The sequence below is a fragment of the Vipera ursinii genome, assembly GCF_947247035.1.
Source record: "Vipera ursinii genome assembly, chromosome: 1".
Taxonomy (NCBI): domain Eukaryota; kingdom Metazoa; phylum Chordata; class Lepidosauria; order Squamata; family Viperidae; genus Vipera; species Vipera ursinii.
In genome coordinates this window covers 119214398-119241490 of record NC_139512.1, presented here as the reverse complement: position 1 = coordinate 119241490, position 27093 = coordinate 119214398, and the positions used below count along the sequence as shown (strand labels likewise).

At 42.8% G+C, this 27093-nt stretch overlaps 1 protein-coding gene across 1 annotated transcript; it reads right to left on the bottom strand.

Annotated features, from left to right (window-relative positions):
- Window positions 1-26: 26 nt before the first annotated feature.
- Window positions 27-27093, bottom strand: OBSL1 (obscurin like cytoskeletal adaptor 1; the record flags this gene model as incomplete). The annotated part of the gene is made up of 15 exons (XM_083365672.1): window positions 27-412; window positions 846-1115; window positions 1980-2246; window positions 3985-4089; window positions 9017-9178; window positions 10961-11114; window positions 11361-11473; window positions 12685-12951; window positions 14355-14621; window positions 15203-15472; window positions 16507-16773; window positions 18596-18871; window positions 22332-22607; window positions 25502-25777; window positions 26925-27093. The coding sequence occupies 15 exons, from the start codon at window positions 27091-27093 to the stop codon at window positions 405-407; spliced, it is 3147 nt and encodes a 1048-aa protein (XP_083221798.1). The 3' UTR covers window positions 27-404.

Sequence of the window (27093 nt, the reverse complement as noted above, 5' to 3'; positions counted from 1 at the left end):
GAGGAGAACGCAGTACATACCATGATTTCAATGCATCTGTGTGGGGAAGTAGGTTTTATTGGGCGGAGAGAAGAAAATAAAGAGTAGTTGGCCATTCAGTTGGTCTGAATTAGACCCATTGAAGAATATATAAAGTTAAGAGGTAATACAGTTCCTGGCCTTTGTTTTTCCCCCATTGATCCAGGACCAGCAGATCATTACATCAACCAAACGCAACATTTTTTAAAAAAATCGGGACTTAAGAACATTTAATAAAGCAGAACGAGCTTCTCATATCATGCAGAAGAGGAAGAAGACAAGATGACTTGTCTTTTTGTGTGTGATTATTCATACTACTGTCCAATTTGTTTCTTTGCCTTTCCAAGCTTAAACTTGTCTCAGCTGGACTCAAGATTTTCCTGATGCTAGCACTCTGTCAAAAAAAGAAGAAGAAAAAAAAGCAATGGTTCAGACAAATCTGTCATGACCAGGGAACCATTCAAGCACTTCCTTCCAAGGTATATTCCCAGGGACAGGAATGTAGAGTTACCCAGGTGTTGTTGAACTGTAATTCCCAGCAACCCTAGCTAGCATGGCCAGTGTTGAGGAATCCTAGGAACATTATCAAATTTAGAGATTGTCACTCTGAATTCAGTCTTTTATTGGGCCAAGTGCATAGCCCATTTCATCTTTGATCAGTATCCCAAGTAAGTCTACAGTGAGCTGCAGGCTGTAGAAGATGTGATCCATTTCTCACATTATTTCCCAAAGCTCACAGTAATCTTACAACCAAGTTTATCACAGGGTCGTAAAAAGAGAATTTCACATATTCCCTGCACACATCCAAACACATCAGACATATTTACCTCGCACTGTGAGATGGGCTTTGGACCGGGCATTACCAATGGTAATCTTCACCATCCCACTCATGTTAGGACTAGTCCTGCAGAACCTCAGTTTATGGAGGTGTCCCATGCTCTCCATTTGCAGCTGCAAGCCAGGCTGCAGCTCCTCCCCATTGAGGCTCCACTGGGGAGTCAAGTCTGGAGGGGCAGATATTTCACATTCAAATTGAGCCTCGGAGGGAGCCATCACTTCCACGTTCTTCAGAGGTTGGACCACCTGGATTCCTTCAGCTGCAATAGCAGAGAACAGCAAAAATGTATAGACTCGGCAATCATTTTCTAAAGAACAAGGCTGAAGTAGACTAACAGATTACTGGGTAATTTGCTATGGATGAGCAAGAGTCGAGTTTTAAGTATCAGACAATAACAACAATAATGTGGCTCCCTCCATCATTTTAAAACTAGAATAACAAGGCAAAGGTGAAAAACTGAAGAAAGGATGATTACTGTTCTTGTATGCAAAGACCGTTCAGTCTAGGTATTAAAAGCAAACTCAGCTGAGCATATAACAAAAGATGCACCCTCGTGTGAGGTTCTAAACCAGGCACTCTTTTGATGGCTGAGGCTGCACAGCTTGTTATTTTGGAGGACTGCAATGGAAAGAATAATGGCAGAAAGTAAACAACATTGTGCAAAAAAGGAGAGGATTTTTTTTGCATGCTTGGTGTGGTGGAAATCTTCATACATTTATTTATTTAAAGTTGTCAATCCTGTTTTAAGGCTTCTGCTACAATTGTCATCTATTTGCTCTCTCAAAAGTTGAGAAATCATACCAAGTTTAGGGCAGTGTCAACAATATGTGACAGCAAAGTCAATAGGGCACCAGAGGTTGGCAAAGAGGGCTTTCTGCCATGCAGCTCCAGGTTGCCAACCCTTATTCTAATTTTTTTTAATTGAAAAGTTTTACAGTACATTTTTGAATACAAAATCCCTCCCCTCGACCCTTATTCTAATTTTAGCTCCACTTCTGCCTCTTTGGTATTCTCAGTCTGTTGCCGGCCAGCAACTCCTGCTAATCATTTCTCCATAGTATTGTCTTCTTTGGAATATACCATCTCTCCTCCCTGTTGTTCTTCACTGCACTCACACCCTTACCTTCCACCAGCAGGCGGGCTGTGGAATGATCATCCAGGGCATCACAGGTATACAGGCCTTCATCTGCAGGCTCCACACAGTGAATAACCAGAGTTCGGTAACAATCCAAATTGCAGATCTCATACTTAGGCCCAGCAAATATCTCTGTGTCACCCCGAAACCAGCGTACACGTCCCCGAGCCTGAGACACCGTACATTCCAGTGTGGCTTTGTGACGCACCAGTACAGTTTTATCCCGAAGTGGCTTCACAATACGAATTGGCAATGCTGTAAAAAGAGCAGGCCCAAAGGCTCTGGGAAGTTGGCTTTTCACCTCCTGACCTCTGGCCCATTTTTGCAAATTTAATAAAGGAGATATGGTTCCTTATAATAAATTTTGAATAACCAGCACACAAGGAGACATCCTGAGAATCTTAAGGCTTTTGTAAAAAGGAGAACAAATGAATCATGCCATAAGCTCCACCCCTTTCATCATGATGCATCATAGTAACAGGACACCCTTTTTCTCATTTTGTTACATAAATATAATTAACAGAATAATAGAGTTGGAAAGGATCTTGGAGTTCTTCTAGTTCAATCCCCTTAATTCTTGACATGGTTCTAGGCTGCATTAACAGAGGGATAGAATCAAGATCACGTGAAGTGTTAATACCACTTTATAACGCCTTGGTAAGGCCACACTTGGAATACTGCATCCAGTTTTGGTCACCACGATGAAAAAAAAATGTTGAGACTCTACAAAGAGTACAGAGAAGAGCAACAAAGATGATAAGGGGACTGGAGGCTAAAACATATAAGGAACGGTTGCTGGAATTGGGTGTGTCTAGTCCAGGCATGTCAAACTGCCAGCCCACAGGCTGGATGCATCACGCTGAAACCACGCCCACCCAATTGCCAGCAATGGGGAAAAAGTCCCGATACGTCACGCAACATCACATGATGTCATGAGTTTGACATTCCTGGTCTAGTCTAATGAAAAGAAGGACAAGGGGTGACATGATAGTAGTGTTCCAGTATCTCAGGGGTTGCCACAAAGAAGAAGGAGTCAAGTTATTCTCCAAAGCACCTGAGGGCAGGACAAGAAGCAACAGATGGAAACTAACCAAAGAGAGAAGCAGCCTAGAACTAAGGAGAAATTTTCTGACAGAACAATTGATCAGTGGAACAACCTGCCTCCAGAAGCTGCGAATGCTCCAACACTGGAAGTTTTTAAGAAGAGACTGGACAGCCATTTGTCTGAAATAGTATAGTGTTTCCTGCCTGAGCAGGGGTTGGACTAGAAGACCTCCAAGGTCCCTTCCAACTCTGTTATTCTGTTAATAATTCTTTATCCCTTAATAAGCCAGTTATTATATTGTGGTGGGATAGAAATGGAAGAAATATGAGTAATTCTACCCTCACGTGAAAACATTGCTGTGCACATAAATACGATTTCTAGACTTATCAAAACAAAGCAGATTATTGGAAACAGCAGTTTGCTACAAATGCACTTTCAATTTTTTCTTCTATGTTCACATATAGTCTTTCCCCAGCAGCCACACCAATCTTTACAGTTTCCCTGGTTGTGCTCACATGCACACAGATGCACAAGGCCTGGTCTACCTGCCTATAACCATAAAATCCCTGTCATTATGTAGGACTTGGAGATGCACAATCTGGGCTCTTCCTTCTCACAGACCTTCATTTTTAATGTACCAGAAAGGAGAAATTGTTAACTATGAGATCAAGGAGCCAACATTTAAACTACACTTAGTTCCGACCATAGGAACAAAGGAAGCAAACTTTTGTTTACGTCCTGCTCTGCTCATGGTTTTTTGAAGTGTGTGTCTTGTGGCATGCCCGGGAAAGGTCTCAAAGCAGATTGGGGCAAGTATAGTAGTAGTGCTCCCCTCCCTACAAAGAGACAGGCCTGCTCTCCCAGCACAAACTCCTTTGCTTGTTGAGCCCAACCCAATTCGCCCTAGGGCTAACGTCATCGGATCCAACAGAGAAGTAGCTTCCTTACCTTCCACTTCCAGCCTGGCTTCCGAAGTAGTTCTCTTGGCCACAAAACAGACCTGTCCTGTGTCCTCAGGGCGGGCAGAGGTCAAAAGCAGGAAGTGGCGGGTTCCTTGGGGTGATGGGGAGGAAAAAAGGAAAAAGAAGGTTTCCTGCATTTTTAAGGAGAGACATGTGGGGGCTTATGAGGGGCCAGAGGGTGCCAGGATACTGGTGGCTGGAAACAAGGGCTCTATCTTGCTCACGGAGGTAATGAAAGGTTTGCCCGGGTATACAAACACTGATGCATTTGTATTAGTAAACAACAGCTGTTTCAAAGGATCACAGCACAGCCTTTGTTGTTTTTCCCCCAGCTGTTAAACCACACTTTTCAAATCCTGGGTGGGGGGGGGGAAATGCCCTCCTATTGAAATACTAGAAATGTAGGCTACAACCGCATGGATCAGTAGTGGTTGCCTATGATGCCATCCTATTCCCCCCCACCCCCGGCTAGATGGCTGTTTTGAAATCAAGGGACGGAGTAAGAACTGGTAGGAAGTCAGCAAAGGGAGAGCTAGGTGTACGCTTAATCAGAAAGAAAAGAGAAGCGTTGTACATTGGGAGACGTGCTCCAAGCCAAGGCTGAAGATTAGCAGATGCTGCTTTTACTCCCCACCCCCACCCCCAATCAAGGTTACTTCCTAAACGAGAGCAGACATCCTTGCTGGATGTTTTTTGGCTGGAGGGCAGAGCCTTCCACCCCCATTGCCACTCCAAGGTCAACGCTTTAACCAGAGGCTGGAAAGAGAGTCTCCTGGATGGAAAGAAAGGCTTGTGTTATGTATGCAGGCACCTGCTTGCGTCGGACCCACCACACAATAGCTTGGTTTCCTTTGAATATCTCTTTCCATGAATCGGAGGGGGGGCAGCGGGGGGGGGTCGGGGGGGTAGCCATTATGATTATTGATAGGCCCCATGGGGGATAAAATGTTTTTGAAAGTAAAGTGTCTCTGTCATTCAGTAACCATCCACTCCATCTCTGTCCCCTTTCTTCAGTGTTAGATTATCACTCTCTTGGTTGAAACTGGATTTGAAATAGGACTTCCTTCTGCATCGTTTACTGTACAACCCAAGAAATCAGACAGGGTCCCTTCTGAGATGTTGCCATGTCCCCCTTGCTTCTGCGGCCAGGCTGCCTCTTATCTGTTTTCTAGTCTGTGACTTTTCCTCCTGTCTTTCAAGGTCATTCCCACATACCATTACAGAAGGAATCACAAGCTAAGAAGGGCCCAACATGATGTTTTTCATAGCAATCACAGTGGGTTCTTTAATCACAAAGTCTGCTTTCCATATAACAATTACAATGCAGGGGTTTGTTTTTGTTTTTTTGTTGTTGTTGTTTAGAATAAGGTGTGAACCCATTCTCAGGGAGAAATTATGCTTTATAAGAAATCATCGCATAAAATCAGGTTGCCCTGCTCATCCTGACTTGTTTTAACCATGCCTTGTTATTTAACCATGTCTTTAATTTATTTCTCTTCCAATAATTAAAAAGAAAACTGGAAGCAGGGAAGTTTGAACCCCATTCATATGAGGCTTGAAGTTATGTGAATGGGCTGTACATTGATGTAATACCTCTGATAACCTGCCTTGAAGAGGCAGGAATCAAGCAAAAGGAGCATGCAAGCTTGCGGAGGTAGTGGTAAGCAAAATTATGTGTGGCAGCAAGCTGCTCATTCGTATCTTGATTTGTTATGCTACCCTGTTGTGCCCTGAGCAGTGTGCAAACATGGCCTTGTCATGGAGTCTTCCCAAAGTTGTTTTTCTTCATTTTGATTGACTTCACTGAAATGTGCAGAATTAATTTTTCGGAGCTTACCCTGAGGACTGAAAATAATAACTTTGGGTTTAATGCAGTGAGACTAATTTCAAGTTGGCTCTTTGATCTATCTTTTTTATTTCTTTATCTTCATTCTTTAAGCAGCCAAACTACCCTCCAAGGGATGAGAGCATAAGAAAAGCCACTCAGATATTTTCTCAGGCTCTTCCCTGTCCCCCAGTTTGCTTTCTCCTCAGATATTATCCCAGATATTTGGAAGTCTATTTTGTAAAAAAAAATGAGAATAGTACTTTGAGCACTCGGTTGTTCAGATTTTTAAGTATATTTTCTACCATTGTTACAATCTCAAATAGGAGGATGTGTTATTTGCTCAGCTGGCATTTTCCCCAATTTGTTTTTAATCCATGGGCAAATTGCCATCTGGCACATATCATAGCATGAGTACATTTTGCTAACCATTTTTAAGGGACATATCCTCATAGCATTGTTTCTCTGTCAACCACAGCCTGTTGAAAACATCCAGAGCTCCCTTTAGTTGATTCACTGTCATAGAAGTTTTTTTTATCTTTCTGCCCCATACAAAAGTATCTGTCCAGTCTATGATGTGTCTGATAATGATACAGTTGCATCAGGATCTGTCCACCAATTGTTGGCCACTTAAGTTTCTAAAGACATGCCACCTCCCTGTTTGGCCATTATTGGGTACTGCTTTCCATGGGTATTTTGACTGGAGATGTGAAACCGACCGGACACCTGACTCACACAGCCATTTAGCTGTTGTTTCTGGCAAGGAAATATGTATTTCTTGGAAGAACAACAGATTGTTTTCACTGATCAGCTCACCACCTTTCAGTGAACAAGGGTCTCTGCTACACCAAGCAAATGCCATTTTTCCAGGAAACTGGAAAAAGAGATATTAGTTTATTTATTTTATTTAAGTATAAGCTACATTTCAAAATTCTTGGCAGTTCATAGCAGTTATGAAACAACAACGAAGCATCCATGGTGTATTTAAGTTAGAGTTATATTAATGCCAAAACACAAAACTCCCATTGTGCCACAATTAACCCCTGAATTAGCTTGGGCTTAACGAGCTTCCAGAAGGCTAATCATATGGGACTTCAGCCTCTCTCACCTCCCAGAAATGAGCCACAACCAACAGTTTCATCTAGGAAAAATGCCTTAAATGGGTCAAATCCTGTGGGAAGAGATGGTTCCAAAAGTATCCCTGGTTGACAGAATGGGGGACAGGGTGAAGTAGGAAGATGATCTGTTGATCTACTTATAAGCTCCATCTTACCTGATAAATTAAAGGTTGTAATAATAGGTCTATCACTCTTCTGGAAGACCAATATTTTTATTTTTGTTTTATTTTGTTCTGTTTTCATTTTGTTTTCATAGGCAGATTCATTTCCTGCCCTTTCCTTGGGCACACAGATGCATTTATCCATACATACGTGAAACAACTGAGGGAATATCACACATTGTTGCCTTAGTCTTTGGGTACTGCTGAAACATTTACTTAGTATTCCATTCATTCAGAAGCGTGCATTATCGCCATGATACATTGGTCCTATTACAATAAGCAACTAACTTTAAGCTCCTTGTTTGTGGACAACATTCCATAATTCAAACCTTTTCACTTTGTCTAAACAACAAGTATAAAGTAGATTTTCTTTGATGTCTTCATTTCTCAATGCTACTGGAAAGCAAAAATATGATCTGCACATTTTATGCCTATAGAAAGCCTAATCTATTACACCCATTCTCTTTATCTTAATTCCATAGGTCCTTCCTTCCTTCCTTCCTTCCTTCCTTCCTTTCCTTCCTTCCTTCCTTCCTTCCTTTCCTTCCTTCTTTCCTTCCTTCCTTCCTTCCTTCCTTCCTTCCTTCCTTCCTTTCCTTCCTTCCTTTCCTTCCTTCCTTCCTTCCTTCTTCCTTCCTTCCTTCCTTCTTCCTTCCTTCTTCCTTCCTTCCTTCCTTCCTTCCTTCCTTCCTTCCTTTCCTTCCTTCCTTTCCTTCCTTCCTTCCTTCCTTCTTTCCTTCCTTCCTTCTTCCTTCCCTTCCTTCCTTCCTTCCTTCCTTCCTTCTTCCTTCCTTCCTTCCTTCCTTCCTTCCTTCCTTCCTTCCTTCCTTTCCTTCCTTCCTTCCTTCCTTCTTTCCTTCCTTCTTCCTTCCCTTCCTTCCTTCCTTCCTTCCTTCCTTCTTCCTTCCTTCCTTCCTTCCTTCCTTCCTTCCTTCCTTTCCTTCCTTCTTCCTTCCTTCCTTCCTTCCTTCCTTCCTTCCTTCTTCCTTCCTTCCTTCTTCCTTCCTTCTTCCTTCCTTCCTTCCTTCTTTCCTTCCTTCCTTCCTTCCTTTCCTTCCTTCCTTCCTTCTTCCTTCCTTCCTTCCTTCTTCCTTCCTTCCTTCCTTCCTTCCTTCCTTCTTCCTTCCTTCTTCCTTCCTTCCTTCCTTCCTTCCTTCCTTCCTTCCTTCCTTCCTTCCTATTGTTGTAGGTTAGAATAACCAAATCTTGAAAGCTATTTAAACTTAAACAAAATGAAGATGGGGTTATTTTGAGTCTCTTTCTCATACTTTCCTTTTCCCCAAAGGTGACTTGCCTTTTTATCTCCTTCATGGTTCATTGTTTCCTTTTGCTCCCTAAGGCCAGTCTCTACATTTTTTCACCCCTTCTTTCTTTCATCAGCTCACATTCTTTATAATTTATCTCTTTTATATTCCAAGTTGCGACTACCATAGCCATGATCTTCACTCACATAATCTTCATTGCACATCTTGATTTTATTAGTTTTTACATACAGGTTTTAGTGCAACAAAGAAGATGTTATCCGTCTTAGTTGCACCCATACCCAGGGCTTTTTTTCCTCATAGAACGCTCAGAACGGAGTTCCGGCACCTTTTTGGGATGGAACCTTGTAGGGTAGGCAAGGCGGGTTGTGTGACATGTGTGAGTTCCGGCACCTTTTTCTTTTACAAAAAAAAGCACTGCCCATACCACACACAGTATTTCCTGCTAATGATAAGAATAGTATTGGCCCATTTGGGTCAGCGTGTCACAAGTGCAGTCCAAGCCCAGTTTAACTCCAGCTATGTTTATCCTATTCTGTACAAGCTAGGGTCTCATGTCATCTACTGTTTTTTTTAATCTATCTTCCCCCTTGTATTCTAATCGAGAAATCTCATATCCATTGCCATGGCAAGAATGAAAGGGTACGCTTACCTTCCTGCCGTATTTTCACAGTGCTGGTGACCTTGAGCCTCTCTCCATTGTGATACCATTCACCTTTCACCTCAGCTAGGGAGACCTCACATATGAAGACAGCATTCTCGTTCTCCCGCACACGGACATCCTCCAGCTCTCGCACAATCTGGACCTGACGTTCTATGGGGGTGAGAAAGCCCATGTAGTTAGAATTGAAAAGTTTTTTTTTTTTACAAAAAATGATGTTTGGACTCACGTGGGTTCCCTGAAAGTATTCAATTAAAACTCTACTCTTGATCGTGGTACTCCCCCAGTTGTCACTAGAACAACAGATGTCAACTTTGAAAAATATATCAAAAGTCATGATGAGAAACAAACGCATTTTCTAAGATTGTAAGAGCTACAACTGTAACCTAGTCACAAGAACATAGCAAGAAGTCGGCTGGATCAAGGAGAAAATCATAGGAGAGCATTTTACCCTCCTAGGACACCGGAATAAGAGTTCAAAGTGGCTGTTTTATGGTAAACTACAGTACACTATTGCCAGTATTATTGGGTGAGAGGCTGAAAAATTCATGTTCATCAAAAGGTTACAGTCTATCTCAGAAGGTCTTATCAAGCACAATGGGTTTTTAACCCATTACAATTGCTGATTGATGAGGTACTTGTAGTCTGGCTCATGTAAGCTGCATCTGCGTGCCCAGGCTTTCTCCATTCTTATTTCATCAAAATCCCACAAGAATGTTTAAATCCTCTATCAGTTTAACATCTGATGAAATGAACAAGGTAAAGGTAAAGGTTTCCCTGTCAGTCATGTCCAATTCTAAGGCAGGGCTTTTCAACCAATGGTACAGGTACCATTGTGGTACATTGGCACCTGGCAGGTGGTACACAACCATCTTAGAAAAGTAGTACAGGAGGGGAATGAGCTGAAGTGGTGGCAGCACTGCACAAGCCTGAGCGAGAGATGGGTGGAGCTGCAGGGCTGTCAGGGCTCAGTGGAAGCCCAGGATCAGCGCCAGGCTCCAGCTGGAGCTCAATGCTGATCCTGGTACTTCTGAGCCCAGAAGAAGTGCCAGTCAGCTGGAATGTTGCAGCATCTCCAGGGTCTTGTGATTTACATCAGGGCTTTTCAACCAGTGGTACGGGTACCACCTGTGGTACATTGGCACCTAGAAGGTGGTACACAACCATCCTAGAAAAGTAGTGCAGGAGGGGAATGAACTGAACCGGTGGCAGCACCGCACAAGCCTGAGCGAGAGATGGCTGGAGCTGCAGGGCTGTCAGGGCTCGGTGGGGGGAAAAATACTGTCAACCTTTCCCTGATTTTGGGCTAGTGTAGTCTAATATAGTTCTCCTGCTGGAGCAAGAGAAACATTCATCTACTGTCTGCTTTTTGTTATGGCCAACCTGCTACTTTTAAGAAGCCCCAAGCAGGACCGGAGAAAAACAGCTCTCTAGCAACACTGATGTTCAGCAACAAGTATTCAGTTAGACTGCTGTCTCTGAGTGGAAATATCCAAAATAGTCTTTATTTCATAGCCTGTTTCCAAGAATGGCCAAGCAGATGTTTCCAGGAAATAGTGCTTATTTTTATTGGTCATGAAGTTGTCATTTCAGGCATATACGTGGAGGTGCTATCTAATGACTGGGCTAGTAACCATGTATTATGTATCTCTACTAAAACCCACTCAAATATCCATTGGCTCTTATTTCCCATCTAGCTTTCTGTATAAGCCTTGAAAGTCTAAAGAAGATTCTGACTCACTACAGTGCACTGGGCACTGGGTGTTCACCAGCCTGCTCCAGCCCCCCAGAGGCAAAAATCAGGGAAGTGATAAAGCCAAATGGGCCTTGCCTTCATCCAGAACATGATAGGTGAGGATGCTTTGTATGGGGAGCTCCATCCCAAGCCTTGCCCCCCTCATTTCTGCTCTCATACATAGCCCTAGCCATCCATACCAAAGACCCTCAGTTTGGCAGAAGCCCGGCAGTCACCAGCATCACATATATATTCGCCAACATCTTCAAGGCTGCAATGGTTAAGCTGCAGCAGGCGCCGACGTCCCACTGAATATATGCGGCAATTGGGGCTGACCTGGATCTCCTTGCCATCCTATGAGAATTAAAAACAGAGAGAGAACAGGGCCTGTTTTAGATCTGAGAAAGGAAAGATGGAGAAAAGACTAAGGGCAGCTCTCAGGTGTTCTGAGGACACAGAGGGGAGTGAGGGAACATGGAGATCGTATTAATCAAGAATGTTCCCTTGAATAAATCAGGAGGACTTTTCAGGACAGCCCATTCTTGGGAGCTATAGAGAAGGTCAAGGAAGTGGGGACATTGATAGAGGTAATACTCTCACCTTGTACCACTTCACCTCAGCCAGGGGTCGGGAAAGTTCGCACTCAAAAGTTGCTGAGCCTGTCTCGGGAATTCCCAAGTCCTGGGGCAAGCGCAGCATTGTAACTGGTGGCTCTGCAAGGACAGAGATAAGCAGTAGCAATAGCACTTTGACTTATATACCGCTTCACAGAGCTTTACAGCCCCTCTAAGTGGTTTACAGAGTCAGCATATTACCCCCAACTATCTGGGTCCTCATTTTACCGACCTCAGAAGGATGGAAGGCTGAGTCAACCTTGAGTTGGTTAAGATCAAACTGCCGGAACAGCTGGCAGTCGGCAGTCAGCAGAATTAGCCTGCATTACTGCATTCTAACCACTGTGTCACCACGGCTTTAAATACAGTTGCAAGTAGCTTGAAGATGCACAATTTTGGAGGCTAAAAAGATGAAATGTCTTCAAGAGACGGTACTTAGGCAAACCATACCAGTTTGCATCCCTTATCCTCAATTTGAAAGACACCATTTTATCTACAGTACCTGTCCTACTTCCCATGCCCAGTTTTCCCACACCGCTGTTGCTATCAATTGCTCTGCTCTGCAGGTACATTGAGTTTTGGACATTAACTCTGTTAGAAAATAGGATTAACCCAAAGAGTAACTAATCTAGTGTCCTGTTTCCTACAATGGCCAGCTAGATGCCCTTCAGGATGTTACAATCTGGGCATGATCGCAGTGGCTTTCTCCTACACTATTTCCAGCACCAATATTGCCATTCTGCAGTCCTCCCTCTGAGACAGTGCAAAATCAGGGACTAACTCAGGTGTGACATGTCTACCCAAAGATTGGACAGAAGGCCTGAAGGCCTGAAGGATTGAAACTTTGGTTCAGGCTGTGGCAGAGCTCTCAAGGCTTAAGCCTCTGACCTATGTCCTACTTCCCTTTCCTTGTCAGCCAACAACTGTGCTCAGCCCTTAGTATTTTTATCCTGACCCAGACATATGCATCCTGTTGTCCTCTTCCAAGGCTGACATATATCACATGTATACTCCCTTTGCTGACAACTCCTTTTCTTCTGTTGTTTATTTGTACTAGGCATATTTCACTTCTCTATATGCTATTACTTACATTACCATATATTATTCCTCCCTTTGTAACGCCTATAATATGACGTATGAATACCAGATGAATGTAACTGTATAAATGTATGTTGATTTGGACCTTTCAGGGTTCAGACTCTTTCATGCTAAGTGCAGTTTGAACCTGCGCAAATAAACTCTTTCCTACATTGAAGAGCTTGGCCTGGTCTCTGTCAATTTTTCCTACTTCACCTCCACTGGTCCAGTACCTCGGACTGTAAGGCGGGCACAGCTCCTCACAGTATCAGCAGTGAAGGCCACAGTTCCTGTGTCATCTAGTGTGAGCCTTTGCAACGTCAGGCTGTGCACACAACCAGAGGCACTCATTTGGCAGGTGGAACTAGGCTTCACACGGATGCCATCACGTGTCCAGACCCCCAATACATTGGGGTGAGATAGCTCAAGTTCAAAGGTCACTGTTTCCTTTTCCAGTGTCTCCACATCCAATAGCGGTTTCTTCACTATCACCTTCCGGGCTGGAGAGGAAAAAAAGTTTGTGATAGATCCAGTGTTGTCATGAAAGGAGTTTATTTCCTCCTCACAAATCACATCAAGTTACCAGGAAATGTATATATGGTATTCAGACTCTAATTTTAGCAGATAAAGTATCATAGAATATTTCTCATGTGACTCCCACTAGCAAGAAAATGTTATGTTTCTCTGTTCTACTTGGGCAGAATCCATACTCATACATTTATTGCTAACAGAGTGGAAGGGTTTGAGCTGATTCAGCACATTTATCAGAATGAACTAGCTGAACTAGAATTCGAGATAATTCTTCCTCACAAGAAACTTGTCAATACTAGAGTAATCTTAATGAATCTCACAAAAGCTAAGTAGGGTTGGACACGGCTAATACTTAATGGGAGACCAAGAGGAAATTCCAGGACTCTGGGGTAAACTGGGATATTTAAAAAAAAAATCCCAGAAGGCAGCAATGGCAGCTCACTTCCATATTGTTGCCAAGCAAGCAATGTGGACATGTCACCATGAATCATGTTTAACTCAAGTGAACATTGCATATATATAAAAAAGATAAACAAAGGGAACAGTCTTATGCAGTATCTTCTAATCTATTTGGCCACTAGGTATATAACTGCTAAAGCTCAGATTCCAAAAAGGCAAGGATAGGACAAAAGTGAGATTGCAGTAGCTGAATTAAAAATTACTAGAGAAAAATAAGTATCTGTAAAATAATGTACTTTATTAAAAAAATAATTGATTTCTTATCTGCATCTGCCAAGCTATTTTACTCATGCATAAATCACTCTTCCACCCAGAAATATGTAAGTACACACATTCAAACACCTTTCCTTCTAGCATAAACAGGGAAGGGAAGGGAAGGGAAGGGAAGGGAAGGGAAGGGAAGGGAAGGGAAGGGAAGGGAAGGGAAGGGAAGGGAAGGGAAGGGAAAGGAGTGAGAAGAAAAGCTACATGCACTGGGAAGGAAAGGAAAAAAATGGATGGAAATGAAACAAGAATCAGAGGAACTGAATATGGAATGCATGAATGTTTTAGGGTTACAGAAAGGGTTAAATTCATTAGGCAGGCAGAGCTTCCCAAGCAACTGGTAATATTCAGCCAGTGGTGGGATTCAGCCAGTTTGCACCAGTTCGGTAGAACTGGTAGCTAATTTTTTGTTGCCCAGGCCCAGAATGGACTTCCGGAAGTGGCATCCACACAGAGAACCGGTTGTTCACATATTTGAATCCCACCACTGCATTCAGCTAATTGTTGTTAAAGGAATTCTCACATTCAACAGAGATGTCAGTGAAGCGGAAAAAAACCCCTAAGATAAAAAGTTACACTGACCCTCTATCAAGAATTTACAATGTACAACTGTGAGAGAAAACAAGATCAGGATAGAAATGAGACCTACGTTCCACACTCAGTCTGGCTTGGGTGCGATCATGCAGGCTCTCACAGCGATAGGTGCCTCGGTCAGCAAGCTCAATGTGGTGGATGGTAAGAGCCCTTTTTGGCCCTTGTACCTCCATGGAGTATGTTGGATTCTGCTGGAGTAAGATGCCTTGCTTCATCCACTGCACCTCCGCACTCTCCACGCTCAGTTCCACTTCCAAGCGAACATCCTGCCCCTCCTCAGCCGTCAAATCACACAATGTCTGCAGAAACAGCACCTGAGCCTCTGCAAAAATAATGCTTAAAGGTTGAATACTAGCTGATACGTCTCTAATCCAAATGCATTCCCAGGCCACGATCCCTCCCTCTTTACAGAGAGATAAGCCAGGATTCAAGGCTATTTCCCAAGGCCTGTGTCAATTTGGCATGTTTACAAACATAGAATTCAGAAGACTCAGAACCCCAGCTCTTATTTTATAAAAAGAACAAGTTCAGAGCCTGCAGGGCTATAGAGATAAAGTTTTGAAAATTTGACATGCTGTGCCTAGATAAATCTTCAAAGACGAAGGGAAGTCAAAGTAGAATTTCCAAAAGGGATTCTATTATCTTCCCTACATGGCTAAAGAAGCAGCATAAATTATGCAAACTAAGTAAGCAGAAATATTATTTTGAGTAAAGAATTTATATTTTCTTAGCGTGGAATTTGTAAGACAAGAAAGGACACAGCCCTGGCATTAGCTGATAACCCCTTTGAAACTCTAACTAATGAGAATTACTAATTAGTGTCACTAATGCATAGTAAGTAGTTCTGCCCAAGAATCTGCATTTATCAAAAAGCAACATACATGGTGTTGACATTCCTCTTACCTTGCACACTGAGTCTGCCTGAACTTGACAGACCTTCCGCATGGACGGTAACTATGCCGGTGTCACTCAAGCGGCATTGTTGTATGGTGAGGGAGTGGCATAACCCATTCTTGGTTATGGTCAACCGCTCACTATTCACTACATCTTGTCCATTCAGCTGCCAATTCAACCTGACATCATCTGGACATATCACCACTTTGAAGGTGGCATCATCCCCTTCTAGCACTGTTAAATTGTGCAGCTCAGAAATTATCTCCACCAACCTAGGGACTGAGAAAAAGGTGCCATTTCAGATTAGATGGAGTTTGCTAACCTAGAACCAATCCAATAGAAGACCTCCAGAATACCACCCACATGGTATTACCATGGGATTCATCTCTTAGGACAGGGGTCTTCAAACTTGGCCGCTTTAAGACTTGTGGACTTTAATTCCCAGCATGGCTTCCTGAGGAATTCTGGGAACTGAAGTCCACGAGTCTTAAAGTTGCCAAATTTGAAGAGCCCTGTCTTAGGACATCCAGATTTGCCTCTTTGTACTGAAGCTTAGCTTCATTGCCCTTCATTCCTTCTATATTTCATCTCGTTCATTGATTTTTGCATATTTGTGGACACCAGCTCTGCCCACTGAACAGATAGTCCTCGACTTACAAGAGTTCCTTTAGTGACTGTTCAAAGTTACAACAACAATGAAAAAAAGTGACTTATGCCCCTTTTTCACACTTATGATCATTGCAGCATCCCTATGGGTCATGTGATCAGAATTCAGACGATTGGCAACTGACTCACATTTATGATGGTTGCAGTGTCCCTGAGTCATGTGACCACCTTTTGCAGACTTCTGACAAGCAAGGTCAAGGAGGAAGCCAGATTCACTTAACCATGTGAGTAACCTAACACCTGCAGTGATTCACTTAATAACTCTGGCAAGAAACGTCGTAAAATGGGGCAAAACTCACTTAACAAATGTCTCACTTAGCAACAGAACTTTTGGGCTAATTGTGGTCATAGGTCAAGGACTACCTGTGTAGCAATGCACAGAGGATAAAAGAATTACCCTGTAGCCTGGGAAGCATGTACATGCTGTTATGAAACAAGAATTATTTAAATAATTTCCTAATTAAGGAAGGCTATGGTCTTCCTCCATTTGATATGATCTGGATGTGTTCATACAATTTCTGCCTTTTAATCAATGGGGCCAAAGGATGCTTTACATTAATGTGATGTTGTACCTAAACATACTAGAAGTTGAAACTAGACCTTTTCCATGCAAGGTATCTGCTCTCCAACTTCTCCAAAGGACTTACTTTGGACTGTGAGAATAGCCAAAGTACGGTCATCTTTGCTTTCACATGAATATTCGCCAGCATCTTCAGTCCTCACATTGCTGAGTGTCAAAGAACGCTCTCGTCCCTCTGCTCGGATCTCCAGGTGTTCATTGGGTTCCAGCTCCTGCCCATCTTTCAGCCATGTTACATCACCCTTGGTTTTGCATAATTCACACCAGAACAATACTGTGTCACCCTGCAGTGCTGTCACATCTGAGAGACCCCGAACAAACTTCACCAGCAGTTCTGAGGTAGGTAAAGAATAGTTTGATTAGGACAATCGGATCTTGGCAACTGGCAGAACCCAAGTCAAATTATTGGGAGTTTAGAGTAGACTGGAAATCTCCAATGCATCCCCAATATACCACAACTCACCACTTTTGCAGATTTTCACATTCCTAGTTTGCTCTCTTTCTAAACTATTAGACCCCATGACTACAGTTCACTCTGGCTCAAACATATCTACAGTAGAAAAAGCGTCCACAAAAAAGACAATCCTCGCTGCCTCTTCTCAAGGTCAGTTACTCCAAAGGCTATGGCTATATAAACCGAATAAATAAATAAATAAATAAATAAATAAATAAATAAATAAATAAATAAATAAATATATTCCTCATAGGCTTAGACCCAGTGGTGGGATTCAGCCGGTTTGCACCACTTCAGCAAAACCGGTAGCTAATTTTTTGTTGCCCAGGCCCAAAATGGACTTCCAGAAGTGGCATCCACACAGAGAACCAGCTGTTCACATATCTGAATTCCACCACTGCTTAGACCTATTTATTTTGCCTGGCACAATGAAGTTTCAGGAAAGAGTATTTCTCTGCTTCTGCATCTTGGGATCTTTTTAATAAAAGATGACAACAAATACACCTGAGACGTAGAGATTCAAAGTGCATATTTGGCTACTAGCCAGAGTCAGGCTAACTGCATCAAACATAGATATCCAGAATTATTGGTCAGTTATTGGTGTACCTAGAAGAGAACTCTGAACTCAAAACAGAAACAACCTTACTGAATCAGACAGGGGTTTGTTTCACCCTGTATTATGTTTTCAACAGTGACCAGGCAGACGTATCCAAAGTCTCTCAGTAGACTGTAACAGTTTTCATACTGCTTGACCACAACCATATGCCAATCAGGAATATATTACCTCTACACACAAATGATCTACTTAGCACTCATAGCTAATAACTGCCAATAGTTCCCTTATTGCAAAAAACAGGCTATTTTTAAAAAAAAAACAGCCACACATTTTTGCAGCAAGAACTACTGAAGAAATAATAGGAAACCCTCCCCTTTTCCCAACTGCTTGAGCAACACATGTGAGAGGTTGAGAAATTAGCCTTAAAGCTTCCATGCTGTAGACAAAGTTTGTTTCTTGTGTGACCACAAGGACCCCTCTTGTAAACAAAGCCAGTCAGTCTGATAGATTAGAAGATCTACAGTCTCCATAGTCAAGCAAGCTAAAGAGACAGAAGGTCCAGCTGGGGATACATAGGATCCTTCGTTTGACAGGCTCTTTTTGTGATTGTGTTGCTGGGAGAATTTTGACCAATATGGATCATCCCATGGCTGAATGTAACCAAAGGTTCTCTGCCTACAAAACCCTTGTTTTAATATAACAGAAAAACTCATTCCTTTTGGACTGTGGTCATCCATCTTGAGCAGGCTGTATTTTATTTATTAAGCTATTCCATAAGACAAAGATGCCAACCTGATGCCCTAGGGCAGGGGTAGGCAACCTTGGCTCTTTTATGACTCGTGGACTTCAACTCCTGGGATTTGAAGTCCACGAGTCATAAAAGAGCCAAGGTTGCCTACCCCTGCCCTAGGGCATCAGGTGGTCCCTAAATAATTGGCCATGGCCTCTGAAAGCCTCCCAAACTGATAACCAAGAAGAAAAATTAAACTGAGTATACATCCCATCTCCTGCTTTGTGGAGCAGGGCCTTTGGCACATTCCCAAAGACCAAATATGACCACAGTACCCACGACCATTGCTATGGGCCGATATCTGATTGCTTCTTGAATTGCCAGGACAGTGAACAGCTTCTGCATGGATCTCTTACCTTTCACACTAAGCTCAAAATGCAGCCGGTCGTGAGAAGAATGGCAGATGTACTCTCCAGCATCAGCTTTGCCTACATTACTCAGTAAGAGACTGTGGACCCGTCCTTCTCTGCGCAGCTGGCAGTGCTCCCCTGCCACCAGGTTACCTCGGGGTCCTTCCCAGCTGACCACAGCTGACTCCTTGGAGACAATGGCTGAGAGCACTGCACTGCCCCCCTCCAGGACCAGCACCTTCTCTGGATGTTCTGATTTTGGCACAAACAGCACCGGGGTCTCTAGAGTAAGAAAAGGAGCAGAGAGACTTGAAGAAAGCAAGGAACACTTAGCTAGGCCTCTGATCCACACCCACCGTTGTGACCACAGAAGCTGCTACGTGGTCTCTTTCTCTCTCTCTCTATTCTCTCTTAACAGATGTCATTTTGAGCATCATCAAAACTCTACCTTGTAGCTGGAGAGTAACTGGTTACTTTTTCGCGATTCATGAGAGTATGTCAGAAGTTAAAGATTCTTGGGTGGGGGGGGGAGAATTCACCGGAATATCCATACCACACATACTAATGACTCCTGCTAATCTCTGGTTTCTGAGATCAACAGGGCCATTCTAAGAAACAGATAGATGTCATACATGTCATCAGCACTAAATGGGGATGGGTAACATAAATTCACATGACCACTAAAAAAAAAAATCACAGTTCAAAGCTCTTTATCATGGTCTCTGTGACTAATACATGGGCCAGACATAATAGCAACTTTATTATCTGGAGAAGGTAGTGGTTTACAGAAAAAAGCTCTCCCATATCTCCAGGAAGGATATCAAGCAAGTTGGGTTGGATAAAGGCAGACAATTCTTCCCAAGTGTGGGCAAGGAAACGTGATTAAGAAAAGCTTCAGGGGCTGCTGTTGCTCTCCTAGAGAAAGCCCAGTTAGCAAGAAGGCACTGATACTTAACTAAACCATAACTGAGCCTTATGACAGCCATAATTCTTTTGGAAAGTTTCTGAGTGTGTAAACTTAAACTTTTCTGAGCCCCTGAAAGCACACAAAAGTGTTAAGTACTGGGATCTTTGAGGCATTGATGAGGCAAAAGTGAAAGTAACAACACACTTATTTGGTTAACACAGAAGCAGCCCTAACACCCACTTAACTTCTATTTATACGGACTGCTGATAGGCGGTGCCCAATGGAATTAAAGCAGTTATTCCCGCCCAAAACACAAGCTTACAATTCTGCAGACAGGCAGTCTAGACCAGGGGTAGGCAACCTCGGCTCTTTTATGACTCATGGACTTCAACTTCCAGAATTCCTGAGTCAGCTGACTCAGGAATTCTGGGAGTTGAATTCCATGAATCATAAAAGAGCCAAGGTTGCCTACCCCTGGTCTAGAGTTTAAACGATCACAACAGTTACCTATTTATAACTGTTCCCAAGTAATTTACATCAATACATAACAAAAAGGATGTTGGTTTCCCCAGAAAGCAATCAGTTGACACAAATAAACAGCAACCGTTCTGTAGATATCCAAAACATGCATAGTCCATTCCATCAGCGTCAAAGAGCTGGCGTCAGGGTGGGGCTAGCAAGATATCTTGATTCAAGCAGGAGGGCTTCGGCAGGAAAGAAATATCAAAATGCAAATCTAACTTTGTTCTCTGCTTCAGTGCATGTTGTATGTAGGATGCACATCTCTTTATCTGCCTAAAGTTACAGCTACTAAGAATGCAGGGTTTCACCACAAATGGCAAAAGTAGCCAAATGGCTTCTGCATTAGCACAAACAGGAACAATGACATGTTCCATATTGGTACCAGCACAGATATAAGTAAGTAAAACAAAGGAAGTATTTCATGAAATATTTATATAACAAATGGATCTAAACCAGATAAAAAGTTAGCTAATGATAAGGTACATCCGTAATGATATCGACGTTAATCCACTACATAGAAAACCAGTGTATGGTGAGTATCACAGGTATTTTATACAGAATAATTTGATAAGACACACAGCTATATTCTCTGAATGTCTGCCTCTCTAGGATAGAGGGCAAGTATCAGAGTTGCAATGGATGCAAATGGGTGAACAAAGTAACAAAAGTAGCTGTTACTATATGCCTGAGCAATTGAAGGATTGGCCAAGTATGCCTTGGGCATGTGACAGGATCCATAAGACACTGACAGAAATGTGCACTTGTCAATGAGAGAAAAGTTCTGTCCTTCCTCGTATCCAATGAACTGTAGTACGTAGGAAGATGAAATGGACTTTCTTGATGTTGCTCTGAAGTCTGTAGCTAATCAAGAATATATTGCCCATTTCAAATAGGATGCTTCAACCATGTGTCAATTGTCCGTGCATGGACAGGCAACGCTGTACAAGTGAAAATTTGTCACCATGATGGCCAACAATATTGGGGGGGGGGGGAAATGGGAAGCTGTGGTTGTTAGGCCACTAGAGAAAGAAGAACTGCTAATCTAAGCCAAAATCAAGAAAAGAAAACGGTGAAAGAGACAGGATCAGAAAAAGGAAAGGAGGCAAGATTGTTGTGCAGGAATATAAGCTAATTTGAGGGCTAATCCACATGGAGCACCATTTCCATCTGCCCTGTTTTCCATTGTTCACTCCCTAGAGACTAAAATGGACGTTCTGAAACTTGAGCTGGCCACTAACAAGGAGTGTATATCGGAGGCGGTGATACTTTTAGAGCTGTATGCAACAAAATTTCATTTTGATGTATGCCAATTGGTGTACATTCAAAGTGACAATAAAGTTGTTATTGTTGTTGTTATAATAATATGGAGGGAGGATAGTCATGCAAATCCTGAATGGAACAGGTCTCCTAAACAACTGCAGAAGTCCAGAGACTTTCCCAGCATTGGAGACAAGAATTTCATGTTCCAGGTCAACTGTGAATTATTTTTCTGAGGCTGACTTAGGCATGTTGGCTGTTGCCTAAGATATAATTAGCCTGAGGGATGGACACAGTATCTTCGAGGTAGAGGCATCAGATGGTCCTGAATCAGCAGCCTTCAGTACCTGTTCTTGGAGGGTTGCTCTTCAGTGAGAAGAGTAGCTTTTAGAAGTAGATCATATAAAGTTCTGGAAACATTAACAGGCATCTGGAACATGTTCCTCTCCTGGCATAATAGGCAGAGTTCGTATCAATGGGAGAAGATAAGCTTGACGACATCGGCAATTACAGGAGGAGGGCTTTGAGGCTATGCAGGCTAAGGATACCACAGAATCTCTTTGTCTCCATAAATCACACAAATTGTCTTCAGTGAAACAAGAAATACTGTAAGCAGTTGATCACCAGACAAAATAAAAATAAGTAAAATTAATAACAATAGAAACACATTGAAAGGGAAAGGCCAACATCCCAGAGATGCCAAACCAATTGCTACTACAGTTTAAAAGAGGATAGTAGCAGAAGCTCAGTCTATGAGCATATCTGTTATGCAGAGAAGAATGAAACTTCAAGAAAAAGCTTCTAAGTTCCAGGCAGTCAAATAATCTCATATGTGTGAATGTCAGAAAGGACAATATTTAAGGAATGGTCAAGTCTATTTCAGCCCCATCATTCTAACCCAGTATTTTCCTCCCTGTCCACCCGACATGGGCCATCCTATATTTCATAGCACGCTCAGACTCATGCTTCTCTCATCACATTACCTCATGTATTCCTCCCCTTTTCTAAGGCCTGACACTAGAGCATCTGGCTTGAAATTAAGATGGGCATTCTTACCTTGTACATTTACTGTGTAATGCACTTCATCATCTCCAGTATTGCAGCTAAACATGCCACAGTCACATGGTTCAGATTGTTGGATGGTTAGTCTGTGGACCAGTCCCTCACTGCTCATAATCATTCGTGGCCCAGGATACAGAGGCTGTCTGTTCTTGAGCCACTGGACACAAGTCTTCTCCTGAGAAAGTTGGGCAACTAGTGTCACATTCTCTCCTTCCTGGACTTCAATAGGCTCCCGGGCATCATCCTTATTCACAACGTGCACAGGGGGGGCTAAGAGAAAAAAAAGAGTTCCCTGTTAATCAAAGCTGGATATGTTCCCTGTCTTAAAAAAAATTAGGAAAACAAATTTAGGCTACCAATGAAGTACAATACATTATAAATCTTTCTGAAACTATAAAAAGAGATTAGATAAACTACAGCTACATCTCTCTTTTTTGGACACTTATTTTATTACCATTCTGGAAAAGAATTGAAATCACTTTAATATTAATTTAACGTATCCAGGCAGCATCAGCAGCAATGACAGTTCCTTCTGCTAATTATTGCCATATGCTAAAAATAAGTAATATTTATTTTTATACTATGTAAGAGTAGGAGGAGGAGGAGAAGAAGTGGAAATACTGAATACAAAGATGTCCAGTTTCTTCTTAAGACCTCTTCATATTACTCTGGGGAAACTGAATAAATCTCCATTACCAGTGGCAGGTCACCACTGTTACTCTTTTTCCTCTGTATAATCTCCAGAAACAAACAGCTTTTAATTAAGAATCTAAACCTAGATGCTTCCCTTCATGGATTACTGCCTTGTCGTGGCGAAGGGGCTTGCGTAATTCAATGAAGCTATGAGCTAAAAGATGCTTCTTATCTCTGTTCAACCTTATCTTTTGGCAAGGACCGATTAGTTATTTTCTGCTTCTCCTCAAAGCATCTGTCCTGGTGCTTCCCCCACAATTTCTTTCTAGGTCTAAGAATCTGACCAAGTTACAACCAATGGAGAGCAGGCAAAGGACTAGCCTGGGATGAGATGGGAAATCCTCCCAGACACAGTCTCCAAAGGAGTTCAGAAACATTCTGAACAAAGGGATTCAGCAGCTTCCGAAACAGAACCATTACTTCACCAGAACATGGCTGTCTATGATGGGGGCAAGGGGGGAGGGGAGAGAGCAGGGGGGGGCAAATGATTATATATGCATGATGACATAATCAATCAAATGTTAATCCTAGTTACTTCTGTGGAGGGCTGGTCCCAAGCCCTCTTCTGGTAGCTTCACCAAGGCCATTGCTGCTGAAGCAGAAATCATGCTGATAGCAACAACACTTAGGTCAGGGGTCTTCAAACATGGCCCTTTTAATGACTTGTGGACTTCAACTCCCAGAATTCCTCAGCCAGCATGCCTGGCTGAAGAATTCTGGGAGTTGAAGTCCACAAGTCATAAAAAGGCCAAGTTTGAAGACCCCTGACTTAATACTTACCTACCGCTTGACAGTGCTTTACAGCCCTCTCTAAGTGATTTACAGAGTCAGCATATAGCAAGTCTCTTGACAGGAGACAATGAAAAGCACAATCCTAACATCAGATCAACTAAAAATGGTTTAGACACCTTAGCTATGGGAAAGAGAAGAGACAAGGACAGCATCATGAGGATATGAAGAAAAATTAACAAATATCTTTGAACCGTAGTTTAGGGGGTAAATAGATATGTACAGGTAGTCCTTCATTAACAACCACAACCGGGAACAAAACTTCCATGTGTAAGTGGCGTATTCATTAAGTGAATTGCGTCTTGATTTTATGACCTTTTTTACCCTGGTCATTAAGCAAATCCAGCTTCCCCCTATTGATTTTGCTTCTTAGAAGCCACCTGGGAAGGATGCAAATGGCGATCACATGACCCTGGGGCACTGCAATCATCGCAAATAGACGCTGGTTGCCAAACACCCAAATTTTGATCCTGGGACTGTAGGGACACTGCGACGGTGAGGACCAGTGTAAGCCACTTTTTCAGCATCATCATAACTGTAAATGGTCATTAATGTTGTAGGTTGAGAACTAACCTATACTTTGTCAGTCATCTGTATCAGCCATCAGGTAGCTATTATTGCCCTACTACTGTCAGCAGGATTGATGATGAAAGATTAATTAATTAATTAAATTTGTTTACTGCCCATCTTGCTGCAAGGCAATTCTGGGTGGTTTACAATGTTAAAGCAGTAAAACCATGAATGCATATCTCTCTAATAACAATAAAAATACAAATTATGATTAAAAGGTGGGAGGGGAGGGAGCAGAATTTGTGTCTGTGTGTGTGTGGGGGGGGTGATGTGGGCTTTTCCATTGGTCTATCAACCACCTCCAGTGTGATACCTCCTCATTTGGGCCCCAGGCCAACGCCCATCAGGAAGGTCGGCCGGGGGGGGGGGGGAGAGAACAGATCTCACCCCGAGAGGCAAGATGTTCTAAAGCAGGGGACCCCAACCCCTGGTCTGCGGACCAGTGCCAGGCCATGGAAATGGTGGGTGAGCATGCGTAGAAAGCTGTATTTGTTAAAGTGGTGCACATGCACAAAACTATCCCCTCTACCCCACCACCACCACCACCACCGTCACCTCTGCTGGTCCGCCGAGTTGGAAAGATTGGAGTCCACTGTTCTAACAGGTACAAACTGTAGCAGAGAAGGCTTTTCTATTGGACTCCAATGGTCAGAATTCCTTGACCAATAGGGTCTGCAGCATGCCTCCTCTGCCAGCATGGGTGAGGTGGTCCTGTTCCATTGGGCCAGGGGTAGGCAACCTTGGCTCTGTTATGACTCATGGACTTCAAATCCCAGAATTCCTGAGCCTGCATTGGGCTAAGACTGTTCCTCAAGTAACCTGGACCCATGCCATGCAGGGCTTTATAGATATTAACCCACACTTTGAATTGCATCCAAAATCAAACTGGCAGCCAGTGCAGCTCGCAGGACAGCGGTGTAAAATGGTTTCTCTATGACACTTTATAAATTCCAAAATGAGGAGACCATTGAACCAATAACTTCTTGCTCAACTTCTCAGACTTAGCCATTGCTCTACACCAGTTTGTCCCCCATAAACTACATTTTTGTGCCTCCCTGTGCTTTCCACCCTCTCCCTGGTGTTTCATTTTGTTCCTCTTGAACCTCTCTCACCTGCTACTTCTACAGCAGTCACCCTCCGGTCTGTGCCTGCATCACACACATAAGAGCCGGAATCCCCTGGGTTGACACTACGGACGATGAGTTGCTGGTGCCTTCCACTGGCCTCTATGTGAATGCGCTTGCCAGCTCCTAGCTCCTTGCCATTCTGGAGCCATCGCACAGCAGCTGTAGGTGAAGACGTCTCGCAAGTCAAGATTAAATCTTCTCCAGTTGCCAAGGAGTGATGCTCTGGCATCCCTGCATTTCCCACAATGGAGATGGGAGGCTCTTGAAAAGCAAGAAAAAGAAAACACTGTCATAAAACAGGGCCCAAAGAGCATTTGGCAGCCCGCTGAATGAGACAAGCTGCCTCCTGCCAGTCTTCACAAAGTATGAGTGTCCTGTAGCTCACCAGACAAATGGGCGTGCTCTTGAAAGTCATTTATTTCAGGATCTAAAAATATGTAGCTTGCTTGCCTTAGTTCCCCACCCAAGCTAAACCCAAGTTTTAGCATCAGAGTCTTTTAAATGGACACCCACACCCAAAAAAAAGAAGCTTCATGGCAGGAAGACATTCCCCTAGGTGTCACTTCAGAGAAAAGGGGAACTGTTGTGCAGAAGACACAGTCATCTCTAATGCAGGAGGCAATATTGCCCTTGTGGCAAGTCAACCTCCACAGCCATGTCCTATATAAAATGTGTTACCTTTTCCCACAACAAATAAAAGTGGAAGACTTTATGTTAAGTAAGCAAGGTGTTGTGTAGCTACAGTACTTGATGTACCTCAGTAATACCCAGCATTTCCTGATGCTAAATTTTAACTTTCTTTTATAAGCAACCAACTCCCTATAGCCTAATAATTACTATAAATAACAGCAGAATCAAAGCCCATCTTAAGCTCTGCACTGAATGATAACACTGTGTTTTATTAGTGGGATTTCAGAAGGTGCTGGAAATGCAATTGTGTAAAGACTAATTACCCCTTAAAAGTCTTCTTAAATTGAAGCAGTATAAGCAATTTATAAATAAATAAATCAAATGTACAGGCATGTTTCTGAGAAGATGTTAAATCCTACTGACTTTAAGTAGCCAAAACATGCACTCTCCGGGTTATGAATCACGAGGAACCATCTAAGGTTCCATTCACAAAATAGCAGCCACATCTACTGTTACCAAAAAGAAGAGACAACGCTAGTGACTGTGAATAAGCTGACCTTCTTCAAATGTAAGTGGAAGAACAAGTTTTTACTGAATCTTTTATTTCTTGTACTGAATATGGATTACTGAAATAGTGTTGAACTAAGCTGGAAGCTGGAAGATAATGGTCTTTCCATGTTACACTCGACATTCTTGCTTTATAAACAAGGCAATGTGCTCATAAAAGGAACTTGTCTGTAAGTGGCCTTCCCTTCCACCCCGCACACTCAGACATTACCTTCCACCGTAACATGGAAGATGAGGCTATCATCACCACTGTCGCACAGATACTCCCCGGCATCAGAGATTTCCACGGCTGAAATCACCAACGAATGTTGTGCTCCATCTTGTTCCAACCACAAACGTTCTGTGTCCTGAAGTTTTTCCCCATCCTTGTACCACTTCAT